General features: G+C 45.9%; 1 protein-coding gene across 1 annotated transcript; it reads left to right on the top strand.

Moving 5' to 3' along the window:
• The first annotated feature begins 5,067 nt into the window (after positions 1 to 5,067).
• PRAMEF20 (PRAME family member 20) lies at positions 5,068 to 17,403 on the top strand. Its single transcript, XM_057299798.2, has 4 exons — positions 5,068 to 6,633; positions 12,440 to 12,730; positions 14,199 to 14,777; positions 16,772 to 17,403. The coding sequence occupies exons 2-4, from the start codon at positions 12,444 to 12,446 to the stop codon at positions 17,331 to 17,333; spliced, it is 1,428 nt and encodes a 475-aa protein (XP_057155781.1). The 5' UTR covers positions 5,068 to 6,633; positions 12,440 to 12,443; the 3' UTR covers positions 17,334 to 17,403.
• Positions 17,404 to 18,488: the final 1,085 nt, after the last annotated feature.

The raw sequence follows: 18,488 nt of genomic DNA, 5'->3' as shown, positions 1-18,488 counted from the left end.
TCTGTCTTTTATAAGATGTTCCAGAAAGAAAGGCAAATATGGAAAGCTGTCTAATTCATTTCATGAGAGAGCTGTAACCTATGTTTTAAAAATGAATAAGGATATTAGAAGGAAAGTAAATTTAAAACTTATTTGGCAAAAGTTTTTTTTTTTTTTTTTTTTTGAGACAGAGTCTCACTGTGTCACCCAGGCAGGAGTGCAGTGGCATGATCTCAGCTCACTGCAACCTCCACCTCCCGGATTCGAGCAATTCTCTTGCCTCAGCCTCCCAAGTGGCTGGGATTATAGGCACACGTCACCACACCCAGCTAATTTTTGTATTTTTAGTAGAGGCGGAGTTTCTCCATGTTGGCCAGGCTGGTCTCGAACTCCTGACCTCAGGTGATCCACTGGCCTCGGCCTCCCTAAGTGCTGGGATTATAGGCATGAGCCACTGCACCCGGCCAGCAAAAGTTTTTTTTTTTTTTTTTTTTTTTTGAGACGGAGTCTTGCTCTGTCTCCCAGGCTGGAGTGCAGTGGCGCAATCTCGGCTCACTGCAAGCTCCGCCTCCCGGGTTCACGCCATTCTCCTGCCTCAGCCTCCCAAGTAGCTGGGACTACAGGCGCCCGCCAACACGCCCGGCTAATTTTTTGTATTTTTAGTAGAAACGGGGTTTCACCGTGTTAGCCAAGATGGTCTCGATCTCCTGACCTCGTGATCCGCCCGTCTCGGCCTCCCAAAGTGCTAGGATTACAGGCGTGAGCCACCGCGCCCGGCCAAAAGTTCTTAATAAAATATCAGCTACCTAAATGCAACAGTGCATTAGAAAGTCATATGTAATGGATATAATGGCCATTCTGGGAATTCCAGACAATCACAGAAAAATCTAAGTGTAATTCACCACACTGGCAAACTAAAGGGGGAAAAGCAAGGTTCCTACAAAATGCAGAAAAGAAATAGCAGAAAAATCAAATTAAATTTATAACATATTTTGGGAAATGAAATGTATGTTAAAAACTTGCATTAAACATCAGATGTAATGGATAAACATTAGCTCCCTTCCTACTGAGATATGAAACAAGGTAAGACCCTCAGCAACTTAGGATTTAGAGGCACATAGGTATTTTGGTCAGTAGTAAAGACTCCAGATCCAGACTGATTAATTTAGGTTCAAAACTGGCTCAGTGGCCAATGGCTGTGTGATCTCCAACTTCCTTAACCTCTCTGTGCCTCAGCTCACTCATCCATAAAATGGGATAATCACAATATTGACTTCACAGAGTGCTATGAGTTCATCTATTTAAGTACTTCAAGCTGGATTTGACATAAGACAAGCAATAGTATTTTTATTGTTATTATATTTGAAAAATATATTAGTTAAAAACTTAGGTTAAAAACCAAGGTCTATAGTTAAGGTGATTATAAGCCTAAATACACCCCTGTTGTTCTGAAAATCTTAATTATAACAAGGCTGGGCGAGGTGGCTCATGCCCATAATCGCAGCACTTTGGGAGGCCAAGGTGGGTGGATCACCTGAGGTCAGGAGTTCAAGACCAGCCTGGCCAACATGGCGAAACCCCATCTCTACTAAAAATACAAAAAGTAACCAGGTGTGGTGGCAAGCAGCTGTGATCCCAGGTACTTGGGAGGCTAAGACAGGAGAATCACTTGAACCCGGGAGGTGGAGGTTGCAGTGAGTGGAGATTGCACGCACATTGCATTCCAGCAGCCTGGTGACAGAGCGAGACTCCATCTCCACACACAAAAAAATAATAATAATTATAACAGCATGTCCATTCACTCTCCAAAGTGTCTGGGACTGGACAATTAATTGTGAGGCCCTCTTCTGTAGCACCATACACTATAGCATATATGTGGATTAAAATAAATACAACTGCAAAATGCAAGTATATATTCTACATACTTTCCATATACTTATATTTTATGAGGTCACATGCAAATTCAAGGTTAGGTCAAAGAGTAGAGTGGCTGTCTATGGAAAGGGGAGTGGAAGTGAATCATGGTAACAAAAGGAAATAGATACAGGTATAGATATAGATATGAATAGATAGACATACACATATATAGCTGCAAAAAGGGGATTGTCATGGACCAATGATGACAGTGAGCCATGAAAAAAGGCTACAATTCTTGTGATTGTGTGTCTGTTTGCAGGATGGGTTATAGCTTCCTTTTTTAGAAAGGCTGATGCCACAGTCATAGCAAATAAATGATTATTTTCTCTACTTTTGTATTTTTTTTTTATAAATGAGTATAAAATGTGTTTCCTTTCTGGGGCATCTCCGGAGAAGTCTCCAATGGTAGGAGAACTCAGTGTACTGGGCAGGTGATCACACAGATAAGATCTTACAGATCCAATGGCCCTACCATTAACTTCATTATCCTTGGTATTCTACAAAGGTTGAGTGAACAAATGGTATCTTGAAACTAAAATTAGCTAAACTAACAAAGAAGACTGGATTACTTTTTTTTTTTTTTGAGACGGAGTCTCTGTTGCCCAGACAGGAGTACAGTGGTGCTATCTTGGCTCACTGAAACCTCTGCCTCCTGGGTTCAAGTGATTCTCATGCCTCAGCCTCCCAAGTGGCTGGAATTACAGGCGTGCCACCACACCCAGCTAATTTTTGTATTTTTAGTAGAAACCGTGTTTCACCATGTTGGCCAGGCTGATCAACTGGCCTCAAGTGATCCGCCAGCCTTGGCCTCCCAAATTGCTGGGATTACAGGCGTGAGCCACCACGCCCAGCAAAACTGTATTACTTTAATGAAAAGTTTTACCACCGCTGTGGGAAAACACAGACAGAGCCCTCATAAGGTATTTTTTTTCACCAACTACAATCAGAAGCACTGATGATAAAGTATTTACTATAGAACCTATGCCTTTGATAATAGAACTTCGGGTATCCCCTGCACTTTTTAGCTCTGAATGTGTAACCAGAGGATCAGCTTGAATGATTAACCATTGCTTAAGTTGTTACAGGTGATGATGCAAAGCCCAAATTACTCAGGCATGTCCAATGGGGAAAAGGTTTAACCTTTTAACTGCTAACACCACCAGCCTGGCAGACTGTATGAATTGGCATCACCTGATACCAGCTGGAAAGGTCATGAGAGCTTGCTTCACCATCCCCAGATTGCGGAGGCAGGTTTCGACCTTGTCTCCTATCTCCTTGTCAGTTAACTCTCTCCTTTTTTTTTTTTTTTTGAGAAAGAGTTTCACTCTTGTTGCCCAGGTTGGAGTGCAAGGGCACGATCTCACCTCACTGCCACCTCCGCCTCCTGGGTTCAAGTGATTCTCCTGCCCCAGCCCTCCCAGTAGCTGGGATTACAGGCATGCACCACCATGCCTGGCTAGTTCTGTATTTTTAGTAGAGATAGGGTTTCTCCATGTTGGTCAGGCTGATCTCAAACTCCTTACCTCAGGTGATCCGCCCGCCTCAGCCTCCCAAAGCACTGGGATCACAGGCATGAAGCACCACGCACGGCCCCTATTCATTCTTCAGTGGAGATGTCAGGTGGGGATTACTTTATAAAATTCATAGAAATATTTTTTCTTCTCACCCCAATCTAAACCATTACCATGCAGCCTGGTGTCAATGGAAGTTAGGGCTCTTGAGGCAGAAATAATTAATAAAGCTTCATTGGAAGCTAAATGTGAGGATCGACCTGGAAGACACGCACTGACAAACTGGGTGTGTCCCAAAGTCTGTTACAAGTTGGAATGCTTTTGTGAGAAATGTTAAAAGAAGGGAATGAGGCTCCTCCTATCAGTTTGTTTTTTTTTTTTTTATTTGCTTCTGTTTCTTGATCTGGCAAGCCTCAAATAGAGTTGTTTTTTCAGTGTGTCTTTTCCATTGGAAGGTATAATACAGAGGCTACAATCATTGGCTTTAGATGGTAACATAACAGGCTTACATTTTCCTTGCAAGACAACCAGCAAAACTTCATGATCAGAATCAAATCAGTGTCCTTCTCACCGTCTGTAGGTGAAGCCTTCATCAGTACTTGAAGAGTTTGAGTCACTCATGAACTCATGATCAGATTCTTTACTCAGGGACAGGATGTAAGCCAATTGTAAGACCTTCCACAGGTGGTTAATTTGGAAGCCTGCCCAATGTGACCTGCAGGTTTTCACTGGCAATATGCAGGTGCAGATATGACAAAGAATAACCATGACCTTCATATCACCCCCAGCTGGTTAGGAATGGGATCCTTTTGACCCTTTCTCTCCATAAAACCAGGTTACACATCTTGTGTGGCGACAAAATATATGGTCTGCTTAACAGAGAAAGAGACTCTGTAAAAAAATAAAAATAAAAAATAAGGATTTTTATTATGAAATGAGCAAAGCAATGGGAATAAGTGTGAGATTATCCAGGGAGGTAAAGGAAGACAAAGATTTGAAAGGAAAAATAAGGAAGATTACATAAATTGTTTTGAAAGACTCATCCTTGCTCATAAGGTTCAAAACCAAGGGGTCATCAGTGCAATGTTGGATAGATTCCTCCTCCACCACCTCAATAACCCACAACATGTTTACCAAGTCTTGGTTCACTCTCAGGATCCAATTAAAACACCCAGCTCAACCTTGCCCAGCCCCCACCCTCACTTCCCTTTGTAATTTTGACATGACTTTATTACAGGACCATCAGGTTCCTATGCCTGCTGCACAGTAGCTTAGCAATATTCTGAGACTGCAGGGTTTGCAGCAGAGATTTTAATGATCACAAGGTGGCTGAATGAGAAGCTGGGAGGAGATCCTCAAATTCATCTCCCCAAGGATTACTCAGGGTTTTCAGGGGATCATGGATAGCAAGGGGCTGGAAAGTTGGTGTAGTTTGGTGGCAGTAAGAGGTATGAAGTCATCAGGATGTCAAAACTGCATTCTTTGGTGAGTTGGTGCCTTGCAGAGCCCTTCAGATCAGCTGGCATCAGTAGTTTCACTGACATGCAGAACCTGAAAGAATATCTCAAATGAAAAAGTTAATGTTTCACAATGCTTAAATTGTTGTCTGCAGGGCAGTTAAGGGGAACTGTAATCTAAGGTCTACATGATTTTGGGACAGTAGGCTGCCAGCAACCATGAGGAAGCAGGTCAGAGAGCAAGCTGACCTCCTGATGAATGCTGAATGCACTGCAAGCTTGGTTTGTTTTGGTTTCTCCCCCTCCCTTCTTCACTGATTAAGTTTATAAAGTTTATAGGTATGGTTTGAATTTCTTCCAGAGAAGCCTTAACCTAAGCCCTGAGACCACTCACGCCCTCAGTGGCACCTCTCTTCCACCAGAACAAGCGTATAATCTGCTACATTAGGTGATATAAAACCCACAAGACCATTCGATACAAGGAGATTTTTATTCTGATTTTGTAGGGACAACACCTTTGTTTTTATAAAGCTATTTTAACTATAAAGCATTTTTTTTTTTGAGATGGAGTCTTGCTCTGTCACCCAGGCTGGAGTGCCTCAGCCTCCTGAGTAGCTGCGATTACAGGCACATGCCACCAAGCCCAGCTAATTTTTGTATTTTTAGTAAAGACCAGGTTTCACCATGTTGGTCAGGCTGATCTCGAACTCCTGACCTCATGATCCACCCACCTTGGCCTCCCACAGTGCTGGGATTACAGGTGTGGGCCACCGCACCCGGCCACTATAAAGTATTTTTATAATTGTGATGTGGCCAAAGATCTCCTAACAATACTCCTTTCAGATTTTATTTTTCTCTTTAATGTCTAGAACAGATCAAACCGTTCCCTGCCTCACACTCAGGACTATGCAGGTCACATATTAGTAAAATTCCATCAGTGTTTGTGGAGTTCATGAATGAATGAATTTTTTTTTTTTTGACAGAGTCTCCCTCAGTTGCCCAGGCTGGAGTGCAATGGCACAATCTCCACTCACTGTAACCTCTGCCTCCTGGGTTCAAGCAATTCTCCCACCTCAGCCTCCCAAGTAGCTGGATTACAGGCCCCCACCATCATGCCCAGCCAATTTTTGTATTTTATTTTATTTTGAGACAGAGACAGGGTTTCACCATGTTGGCCAGGCTGGTCTTGAACTCCTGACCTCAGGTGATCCACCCACCTTAGTCTCCCAACGTGCTGGGATTACAGGCGTGATCCACCATGCCTGGCCTTAATTTTTCTATATTTGTAGAGACAGGGTTTCACCCTGTCGGCCAGGCTGGTCTTGAACTCCTGACCTCAAGTGATCCACCTGCCTTGGCCTCCCAAAGTGCTGGTAATACAGGCATGAGCCACTGAGCCTTGAATGAATGAATTCTTGACTTCCACTCTATCCCTAATACTGTCACTTTCTTGATTCATGAAATGAATATGGATATCTGGTATGAATGGATATCTGATTCAATCCATTAATCTGGGGAGAGCCAAAAACCCAATCAGGATTAACTGGGTGGAGCTTCAGAAATGCAATCAGATACCACTTTTTGATTGGAAGCTAGCAGCAGATACGTGGAGGGGCGTGGGTGGGAGTTGTGATTAGAAAGGTCAATAAAAGCTTCTAAAGACCCAAAGGAGAGACCCAAAGTCTTCAAGCCTGGAGTTTCTGCTTGGTTTTTCCTGAGGTCTGAGCACCCTGCAAACTGAGTCCAGATCTGGTAAGTCCCTAATCTCTGTAAGGACACTCCCATCTGACCTACAGTCAGCCGGTCTGGGATGGTGACAGTGCAGGCACAGAGTTATATCCTGTCTTTTTTTTTTTTTTTTTTTTTGTATGAACAATTTGAAGCTTTGACTTTTTTCCTTTAAATGCAGTTTTGTCTTCATTTCAAAAAATTTGATTTGTGCTTTGGTTTATATCCTTTCAGAATTCTTGGTGGGAGTAGTGACCCATGCCTACAATCCCAACACTTTCGGAGGCCAATGTGGGAGGATCATTTGAGCCCACGGGTTCAAGACCAATCTGGGCAACATGGCAAAACTCCATCTCTACAAAATATTTTTTTTGGGTGGGGGATAGAGTCTTGCTCTGTTGGCCAGGCTGCAGTGCAGTGGCATGATCTCGGCCCACTGCAACCTCCGCCTCCCAGGCTCAAGCAATTCTCATGCCTCAGCCTCCTGAGTAGCTGGGATTACAGCCGCCTGCCACTATGCCTGGCTAATTTTTGTATTTTTAGTAGAGGTGGGGTTTCACTATGTTGGCCAGGCTGGTCTCGAACTCCTGACCTCAAGTGATCCACCCACCTCGGCCTCCCAAAGTGCTGGGATTACAGCCATCAACCACCAGTCCCCAGCCTCTACATAAAATGTTTTTAAATTAGCCGGGCATGGTGGCATGCATCTGTAGTCCCAGCTATTTGGGTGGCTGAGGTGGGAGAATCCCTTGAGCCCGGAAGTTTGAGGCTGCAATGAGCCGTGCTCACACCACTGCTGTACTCCAGCCTGGGCAACAGAGTGAGACTCTGGCCCCCTCCCCGCCACTGCCAAAATATATCTTATGCAAACAGTTTAAACAATATCCAATTAATTGAAATCAGTAGGCAGATCCCAACCCACCCCCCTTCAAAAAAGGAGAGAAAGAGTTTAGAAGTCTCTACATGCTAGCATCCCGTTCAGACTGTTTAATCGTACAATTGCGGTTTTGTAAGAAAAACAGTCTTAAAGATTTCCAATAATTCCCACAATGGCCTTATGGCCATTATCCTGGGTGTAATTTTCCCATCAGTTTAAAAATGCACATGAGAATGACCATGAATTTTGAAGGTATAGCTGGCTGGAGTCCCAGAGGCTTTGTTTGGGATGCCTTAGAATTTTGAGAACCACATTCCATTTCTTAATAATATCTCTAGAGCAAAGGAAATCCTATAAATTCTGTTGGAATTTGAAGAGTTTGGGCAAAGTGATTTGGTTTGACAAGCGTTCCTTGTACAGAATTCTCTCTTTATCCTTGGTGATGGCCTGTGCCCTCATTGTTCCATCAGTGACCAAGACTTTCCGAGTTGCATGAAAATTGACTTGAGACTTGCTTATGTCCCAGTGGTAATTTTTGCCCACCCATGACAAGGTTATCCTAACACTAGAGACTTTTTCTCTGGTGTCCTTTATACTTGGCTGTGACCACCTTAGTGGCTTTTAATTGGTCATCCTGTGCTGCCTTTAATTTAATTTATTTTATTTATTTATTTATTTATTTTATTTTATTTATTTATTTATTTTTGAGGCAGAGTTTTGCTCTCTCACTCAGGCTATCTGGGCTCACTACAACTTCAGCCTCTCAAGTAGCTGCAATTAGAGGCATGAGCCACCACACCAAGTTAATTTTTGTATTTTTAGTAGAGACAGGATTTCATCATGTTGCCCAGGCTGGTCTCCAACTCCTGACTTCAAGTGATCCACCCACCTCAGCCTCCCAAAGTGTTGGGACTACAGGCATGAGCCACCACACCTGGCCTCACATTCTTTAATTTTCTCAAACTGCTTTGCTGAGCTAAGCCCATGTCTTTGGGAGGAAACACCCTTTAACTTCTTGGAAACATTGAACCTCTCTCCCTCCCCTCAAGGATAATGTTGAATTTTTCAGATTCTACATCTTCTCTTTTGTAGCTACTTAACCTTTTAATTTTTAACCTCAATCTAGACACAAGACTTTCAATTCTTGCGAGATCCCCAACAGATCCCCTAAGATCCCCCAACATATTCACATGTCGTGGTTTCTTCCCCAAATTTCATTTAAAACACTCAGCCCCACCCTGCCCGGCTCCCACCCTTCATTTTCCTATCTCGTTTTCACTGTAATTGAATTATCCTATCCAGTTTTCATGGTAATTTTGGCCTGATTTCCTTCAGAGAATCTTTGAGCTTAATTTTAAACCAATCACATCCTCATTGTAACTCTTCCACCTGAATGGAGACATGGGTGCGGGGGTGCATGCCTGTAATCCCAGCTACGTGGAAGGCTGAAGCATGAGAATCCATTGAACCTGGGAGGTGGAGGTTACAGTGAGCCAAAATGACGCCACTGCACTCCAGCCTGGGCTAGGAAATGAGACTCGGCCCCCCACCCTGCCACACCAAAAAAAATTAAATTATACCACCCAGGTAATCACTGGATACATGATGATTTCTATTGTGTTTTCTTAGGGACTGTCATCTCTTTGTAAAACTGTTTTAACTCTGAAATATTTTGATAAATTTGTGACCAAGGATCCCTCAACAAAGATACTTTCAAGTTTTTTCTTTCTGTCTAATGTCAGGAGGAGATTCAACCCTTCCCTATCTCACACTCAGGACTATGAAGGACATATATTAGTAAAATTCCATGTTTGTGGAGTGAATCAGTGAATGAGTCATGGACTTTCACCCTATCCCTAAATCTTTCACTTTCATGGATGAATATCTAATTCAATCAGTTAATCTGGAAGAAAGCCAAAAATCCAGTCAGGATTAACTGGGTGGAGCTTAAGAGATTTAAATGTAGTTTTCTTTTTTGTTGTTGTTTTTGTTTTTGTTTTTGAGATGAATCTAGCCTATTTCTCAGGCTGGAGTGCAGTGGTACAATCTCAGTTCACTGCAACCTTCACCTCCTGGGTTCAAGTGATCCTCCTGCCTCAGCCTCCCTAGTAGCTGGGACTACAGGAACACACCACTGCACCTGGCTAATTTTTGTATTTTTGGTACAGATAGGGTTGGCCATGTTGGCCAAGCTGGTCTCCAACTCCTGACCTCAAGGCATCCACCCTTCTCAGCCCCCCAAAGTGCTGAGATTACAGGTGTGAGCCACTGTGCCCAGCCAAGGTGTTTTCTGATTGGCAAAGGGGTGATGTGATTAGAAAGGTCCATAAAATCCTCTGAAGATCTATGGGAGAGACCTGAGGCCTGGAGTTACTGCTTGGTACTGTGAGGGGTCCAAGCACCCTGAACACTGAGTCCAGATCTGGTAAGTCTCCACCTCCATAAAGACACTCCCATCTGATCTGCAGTCAGCCAGTCTCATAGTTTCAGGCAGCCCAAGATGGCACAGAGAATTATCCTGTTTTATCAGATGAACAGATTCTGGCTTTGAATTTTTCTCTAAATGCAGGTTTGTCTTTATCCCCAAAATTTTGATTTATGCTTTGGTTTTTGCCATTTCAAAATTCTTAGCAAAGCAGTTTTTGTGTTTTTGTTTTTTGTTTATTTGTTTGTTTGAGAAGGACTCTCATTCTGTTGCCCAGGCTGTAGTGCAGTGGCATGATCTCAGCTCACTGCAACCTCCGACTCTCTGGTTCAGGCGATTCTCCTGACTCAGCCTCTCAAGCAGCTGGGACTACAGGCACCCGCCATCACACCTGGCTAATTTTTTTTTTTTTTTTTTTTTTTTTTGTATTTTTACTAGAGACTGGATATCACTATGTTTTCCAGGCTGGTCTTGAACTCCTGACCCTGTGATCCACCTGCCTTGGCCTTCCAAAGTGCTAGGATTACAAGCGTGAGCCACCTCACCCAGCCTTCTTGACATTTTAAATACATATTTTGTGATTTTGTGTGCCCTTAAATTATAGTTCATAGACTTTGGGGTATTGTGATTTTACAAGTTAGGTTTTCCTTTTTACTAAAAGTTTTTTTTGAGACAGGGTTTCACCCTGCCGACCAGGCCGGAGTGCAGTGGGGCAATCTCTTCTCACTGCAACCTCTGCTTCCCGGGTTCAAGTGATTCTCAGGCCTCAATCTTCCAAGAAACTGGGATGACAGGTGCATGCCACCACGCCCAGCTAATTTTTGTGTGTTTTTTTTTTTTTTAGTAGAGACGGGGTGTCACCATGGTGGCCAGGCTAGTCTCCAACTCCTGACCTCAGGTGATACACCCGCTGCAGCCTCTCAAAGTGCTGGGATTACAGGTGTGAGCCACCGCACCCAGCCCCTTTAATAAAAGTTTTAAAACATTCTATGTAATATATATATATAGAGAGAGAGAGAGAGAGACATAGTCTCACTCTGTCGCCCAGGCTGCAGTGGAGTGGCTCAGTCTCAGCTCACTGCTACATCTGCCTCCCAGGTTCAAGTGATTCTCCAGCTTCAGCCTCCCAAGTAGCTGGGATTACAGGTGTGTGCCACCATGCCCAGCTAATTTTTGTATTTTTAGTAGAGATGAGGTTTCACCATATTGGTCAGGCTTGTCTTAAGAGTGACAGCTTTGTTCTGAACATGTGATCCATTTGTTCCCTTATGCTCTATCCATAGTGGTTCTTTGTTTTTTGAGCTTGGAGTTTCATTCATGTCGCCCAGGCTGGAGTGCAGTGGCACAATCTCAGCTCACTGTAACCTCCGCCTCCCGGGTTCAAGTGATTCTCCTTCCTCAGCCTCCCAAGTAGCTGGGATTACAGGTGTGTATCACCATGCCCAGCTAATTTTTTTGTATTTTTAGTACAGACAGGGTTTCACCATGTTGGCCAGGCTGGTCTTGAACTCCTGACCTCAAATGATCTGCCTGCCTCGGCCTCTCAAAGTGCTGGGATTACAGGCATAAGTCACCATGCCCAGCCAAAGTGGTTCATTTTTAATATGTGTAAGAGGTGTGTATGGAAACATCTCTGTCTTGCGAATGATCCGTAACACTGTCACATAGCTTTCAAAGTTTCCCACTGAAATTTTAAATAATGAGGCCGGGGCAGAGGCTCATGCCTATAATCCCAGCACTTTGGGAGGCCAAGGTGGGTGATTGCTTGAGTCTAGGAGTTCAAGACCAGCCTGGGCAACATAGGGAAACCCATTGTCTTTACAAAACATCAAAAACTAAAAGGTTAGCTGGGCATGGTGATGCATGCCTGTGGTCCCAGCTACTTGGGAGGCTGAGATGGAAGAATCCTCTGAGCCTGGGAGGTCCAGGCTGCACTGAGCTGAGATTGCACCACTGCACTCCAGCCTGGGTGACAGAGCAAGACCCTGTCAAAAAAAAGAACAAAGGGAGGGAGGGAGGGATGAGGGAAAGAAGGAAAGAAGAAAGGGAGAGAGAAAGAGAAAGAAAGTAAGCTTAAATAATGAAAAGAAAACAAAACAAATAGAACCCATTCTAGGGATGCCCCATGAATGTTCCCAACCAGCTTATTTGTAGGAACTGAGAATGTAGGCATGTAGGCTTGTGACACTCCCATTCCCATTGTTTTAGAACCTTGAGTAATTAGAAATTTCCCCCAAAGGTGGGAGGGATTAGCTTTCAGGTTCCTCCATATTCACTACTCACTGGATGAGCACTGAATAGGAACGAAGGGCTAGTGGTGGCCCTGCCTCCTCACTGCTTGGGAGATGCTTACGCTGATGCAGCAGAGGCAGAAGCCTGGCTTTGTGGCCACTGAGTACAGAGTAGAATTGGAGTAAACTGAGGGCTCTTTCACCATTGCCAGAGCAGTGACTTTGGTCCTGGGAGATGAGATTGCATGGGCTTGGCCTGAGAGTGATGCCTTTTCTCTGGATTTGTCCTCTGGAACTTTTCCTTGCAGATTCAGGAAGATGAGCGTCCGGACTCCACCCAGACTCCTGGAGCTGGCGGGGCGGAGCCTGCTGAGGGACGAGGCCTTGGCCATCTCCACCCTGGAGGAGCTGCCTACGGAACTTTTTCCCCCACTGTTCATGGAGGCCTTCAGCAGGAAACGCTGTGAGGCCCTGAAGCTGATGGTGCAGGCCTGGCCTTTCCTCCGCCTTCCTCTGGGGTCTCTGATGAAGAGGCCTTGCCCAGAGACCTTCCAAGCTGTGCTCGATGGGCTTGATGCACTGCTTACCCACGGGGTTCGTCTCAGGTGAGGTGGCCCAAGTGGGCTAGTGGGGAGGGCCCAGGTGTCACAACAGAAGGAACAGCTGGGTCATGAGGAGTGAGGAGGTCCAAGGAGGGCCCACAGGCTTCTGATGGTTTTGGTGAAGAAGCTTAGAGAGGCCTTGACCATTGCCCAGCTCCTCAGGGAAAGGACTGCTCACCACCCGGGGTCCACCGAGGTAACAGGAACCTCTCCTAGTGGCACTGAAAGGCACCACTAAAAGTGGGAACTAAGCTGGGCACAGTGGCTCACACCTGTAATCCCAGCATTTGGGGAGGCTGAGGCAGGTGGATCACCTGAAGTCAGGAGTTCAAGACCAGCCTGGCCAACATTGTGTCCAGAATTGGTTCCTGCCGGTGGGTTCATGGTCTTGCTGACTTCAAGAATGAAGCCACAGACCTTTGCAGTGAGTGTTACAGTTCTTAAAGATGGCACGGACCCAAAGAGTGAGTGGTAGCAAGGTTTATGGTGAAGAGCAGAAGGACGAAGCTTCCACAGCATGGAAGGGGACCTGAGTAGGTTGCTGCTGCTGACTGGGGTGACCAGCTTTTATTCCCTTATGGTCCCCTCCCATGTTCCATTTCTGTCCTATCAGAGTGCCTTTTTTTCAATCATCCCCACGATTGGCTACTTTTAGAATCCTGCTGATTGGTGCATTTTATAGAGCGTTGATTGGTGCATTTTACAATCCTCATGTAAGACAGGGAAGTTCCCCAAGTCCCCACTGGAGCCAGGAAGTCCAGCTGGCCTCACCTCTCAACATGGTGAAACCCCAACTCAGCTAAAAATACAAAAATTAGCTGGGCATGGTGGCGGACACCTGTAATCCCAGCTACTTGGGAGGCTGAGGCAGGAGAATTGCTTGAACCCGGGAGCTGGAGGTTGCAGTGAGCCGAGATTGCACCACTGCACTCCAGCCTGGGCGACAGAGGGAGACGTTGTCTCAAAAAAAAAAAAAAAAAAGTGGAACTGGGCAGGATCCAAGGGTAAAACAGGGTGGAGAAAAGTCAGAGAGAGGGAAAAGAAGCAGGGAAGAGAGCAGCTAATATCCAGGATGTGAAGTATAAGTTCAGAAGTGAGTCCTTTTTTTTTTTTTTTTTTTTTCTGAGATGGAGTCTTGCTCTGTCGCCCAGGCTGGGGCTAGAGTGCAGTGGCGCGATCTCAGCTCACTGCAAGCTCCGCCTTCCGGGTTCACATTATTCTCCTGCCTCAGCCTCCCGAGTAGCTGGGACTACAGGCGCCCACCACCACGCCCGGCTAATTTGTGTGTGTGTGTGTGTGTTTTTAGTAAGAGACAGGGTTTCACCATGCTAGCCAGGATGTTCTCGATCTCCTGACCTTGTGATCCACCCTCCTTGGCCTCCCAAAGTGCTGGGATTACAATCGTGAGCCACTGAGCCCAGCCTCAGAAGTGAGTCCTTAAATTCTCAGCCTCTCTTCTATTTTTCCTCAGGAGGTGGAAACTTCAAGTGCTGGATTTACAGGATGTCAGTGAGAACTTCTGGATGGTTTGGTCTGAAGCCATGGCCCGTAGGTGCTTACCAAATGCCATGATGAACAGAAAACCAGTGCAGGACTGTCCAAGGATGAGAGGACAGCAGCCCTTGACTGTGTTCATAGACCTTTGCCTCAAGAACAGGACTCTGGATGAATACTTCACCTGCCTCCTTCTATGGGTCAAGCAGAGGGAAGGTTTAGTACACCTGTGCTGTAAGAAGCTGAAAATGTTGGGAATGCTCCTCCACAATATCAGAAACATCCTGAAAACAGTCAGCCTAGACTGTATCCAGGAGGTGGAAGTGAATTGCAATTGGACACTGCCCGTCCTGGCAGAGTTTACCCCATACCTCGGCCAGATGAGGAATCTTCGGAAGCTTGTTCTCTCTGACATAGATTCTCGCTACATTTCCCCAGAGCAGAAGAAGGAGTTTGTTACCCAGTTCACCACTCAGTTCCTCAAGCTGCGCTGCCTCCAAAAGCTTTATATGAACTCTGTTTCTTTCCTCGAAGGCCACCTGGACCAGCTGCTCAGGTGAGGGAGGGTGGTGAGCTTTCTCTGCAGACCACAGCAGAGCCTTTCTTGTTACAGGGGGCATCTACTGTGAGCCAGCCTATGAGGATGTAACAGTAAAGGGGACACTAGAATGTCAGTGCATTTTCCTGTTGGAAGTGGGTATCACACATTCATCCCAATGAAGACAGAGGAAACAGCTGGGGTAGATGCTATAGAGAGGCTGCCGTGCTAGGAAGCTAGCTACTGGAGGATTCAGATTTAGTGAGGTTGCATTTGTGAATTCTTCCTGAGGACGTGTGTCTAAGTTAAGATGATGAGAAATAGGCCAGGGATGCTGGCTCATGCCTGTAATCCTAGCACTTTGGTTAGTGCTAACAAGAGGATAATTTGAGCCCAGGAGTTTAAGACCAGTGTGGGTAACACAGCAAAGACTCCTGTCTAAGAAAAAATAAATAAAAAATACAAACAAGATAATTTTTCTTTTTTTGAGATGAAATTTCACTTTTATCACCCAGGCTGGAGTGCAGTGGTGTGATCTTGGCTCGCTGCAACCTCTGCCTCGTGGGTTCAAGCAATTCTCCTGCCTCTGCCTCCTGAGTAGCTGGGATTACAGGCACGGGCCACCACTCCTGGCTAAGTATTTTTAGTAGAGATGGGGTTTCACCATGTTGGCCAGGCTGGTCTCAAATTCCTGACCTCAGGTGATCCACCCACTTCAGCCTCCCAAAGTGTCAGGATTATAGGCGTGAGCCACCACACCCGACCCAAAAACAAGATAATTTTTTTTGTTTTTTTGAGATGGAGTCTTGCTCTGTCTCGCTTTGTTGCCCAGGGTTCACGCCATTCTCCTGCTTCAGCCTCCTGCGTAGCTGGGACAACAGGTGCCCGACACCACGCCCGGCTAATTTTTGTTGTATTTTTTAGTACAGATGGGGTTTCACCATGTTAGCCAGGATGGTCTCGATCTCCTGACCTCGTGATCCGCCCGCCTCGGCCTCCCAAAATGCTGGGATTACAGGTGTGAGCCACCGCACCCGGCCAAAACAAGATAATTTTTAAGAAGATGATGGGCAGTAGGGAAGTGAAGTGGGCACTGAAGAGGGGAATGCTCAGCAAACCTGCACATGTCAGAATATGAGCTCTGTGCCCCACAGCTTGGTGAACATGAATGATCTCATGTCTAATTCCCTGTCATAATGGGTTGTTTTGAGCTCCAGGTAAATTAATTACCTGAGAAATGTATGATTCTGAAACAGAGGGTCAGGGAGCAGGCAGAAAGAATGGTGAAAGTGATAGATGGTTTGCTGATGATACAGGCGTGTCAGGGACGCCTGCAGCCGGCCCACCCCAGCTGATGTTGCAGGATCCTGCCTGGGTTTGTCCTTTATGCCTGAATCTCCACTGGGCTCTTGTAGCACAGAAATGTGGTTTTCTGCCAGACAGATGAGAAAAGGAAGCTTTAGGATTCTGTGAACTTGACCCATTCCTATAAATGATAGGGAAAAGACTCAGCCTGAAATGGGTTTTTTATTTCTCTTTCTTTTGAGACAGAGTCTCGCTCTGTCACCCAGGCTGGAGTGCAGTGGCATGATCTCTGCTCACTGCAACTTGCATCTCCTGGGTTCAAGCGGTTCTCCTGCCTCAGCTTCCCAAGTAGCTGGAATTACAGGCTCCCACCACCATGCCCAGCTAATTTTTGCATTTTTAGTAGACAGGGTTTTGCCATGTTGGCCAGGCTGGTCTCAAACTCCTGACCTCCAGTGATCTGCCCGTCTCAGCTTCCCAAAGTTCTGGGATTACAGGTGTGAGTTACTGCACCAGGCCTAAAATGGAATTGACCTCAGTGGCAAAGCTCTTCATCACGCAGCATCCTAAGTGTTGACCATCAGACAATCAGAATGACCCTGGGCTTGAGCAAAATGGTCTCCATCCATCACTTTGAAGTCCTTCCCTACCACCCTCCACTCACCCCTACGATTCCCCAGAACTAACTTCCTGCTCTCTCTCCCCAGCTGTCTAAAGACCTCGTTAAACATCCTCGCAATAAGTAACTGTGTGCTTTTGGAATCAGACTTGAAGCATCTGTCCAAGTACCCGAGCATTGGTCAACTAAAGACCCTGGACCTGAGTGGCACCAGACTGGCCAATTTCAGCCTTGTGCCGCTCCAAGTTCTCCTAGAAAAAGTTGCAGCCACCCTTGAGTACCTGGACTTAGATGACTGTGGCATCGTAGACTCCCAAGTCAACGCCATCCTGCCTGCCCTGAGCCGCTGCTTTGAGCTCACCACCTTCAGCTTCCGTGGAAATCCCATCTCCATGGCCACCCTGGAGAACCTGCTGTGCCACACAATCAGACTCAACAACTTATGCCTGGAGCTGTATCCTGCCCCGCGGGAGAGTTATGATGTTCGTGGTATCGTCTGCCGGAGCAGATTTGCCCAACTTGGGGCTGAGCTGATGGGGAGAGTGAGGGCCTTAAGGGAGCCCGAGAGGATCTTGTTCTGTACTGACTACTGCCCTCAGTGTGGCAACAGGTCACTTTACGACCTGGAGGTAGATCGGTGTTGCTGTTGAATACCTGCCTATTTGGGTAGATATATCAAACTCTTTTTTCTGGACACTTGAAAACTAAAACCTAGGTCTTTTTGCGCCCAGGCTGGAGTTCAGTGGCACAATCCCGACTCATTGCAATCTCTGCCTCCTGAGTTCAAGCGCTTCTCCTGCCTCAGACGCACCCGCCATAACACTTTTTAAATATTTCAATCCCACATTTTAAAAGTTACATCTAGGCTGTGCACGGTGGCTCACACCTGTAATCTTAGCACTTCAGGAGGCTGAGGCGGGTGGCTCACGAGGTCAAGAGATTGAGACCATCCTGGCCAACATGGTGAAACCCCGTCTCTATTAAAAATACAAAAATTAGCTGGGTGTGGTGGCGCACGCCCGTAGTCCCAGCCACTCAGGAGGCTGAGGCAGGAGAATCGCTTGAACCCGGGAGGCAGAGGGTGCAGTGAGCCGAGATCGTGCCACTGCACTCCAGTCTGACGACAGAGCAAGAATCTGTCTCAAAAAAGTAAATAAAAACAATCTGTCTCAAGAAAAAAAAGTTACATCTTTTTGGGGAGCTAGCTCAGATTGATGAGAGATTTTCTCATAACACCTACCCTCTCTCTCTATCAAGGAAGAGACTAGTGCAGAGTGTTTTGGAATCTCACATCATCAAAGGGTGGATAACGATCAAGTGCCTGTGGGTGATGAGTGACCTTCCCTGTGTTGAAGAAACCTACTTAAAGGGCACCTAAGTGAAGGATCCTGCTGAGGATTCAGGGGCTGGTGTTGCTGCCAGGGATCTTAGCCAAGAGCCTCAGTTTCCCTGTAAAATCAGGATGATAGTGTCCAACAGCTTATGGGACCCTTGTAGGATCCAATAAGATGGTCCATGTTTAGGGCTTGGCATGGGGCCTGGCATAAGTAAGATCAATACACCTTGTTCTTTTCTCTCTTCTCAGCAGAAGTCCCAGCACTTTTCATCTTTCTTTCTTTCTTTTTTTTTTTTTTTTTTAAGACAAAGCCTTGCTCTTCACCAGGCCAGAGTGCAGTGGTGCAATCCTGGCTCACTGCAACCTCCGCCTCTCGGGTTCAAGCGATTCTCCTGCCTCGTGCTCCCTAGCAGCTAGGACTACAGGCGCGCGCCACCACGCCCCGCTAATATTTGTATTTTTAGTAGAG

Source organism: Pan paniscus, chromosome 1 (assembly GCF_029289425.2).
Source record: "Pan paniscus chromosome 1, NHGRI_mPanPan1-v2.0_pri, whole genome shotgun sequence".
Lineage (NCBI taxonomy): Eukaryota > Metazoa > Chordata > Mammalia > Primates > Hominidae > Pan > Pan paniscus.
This window is presented reverse-complemented; position numbering and strand designations above follow the sequence as displayed.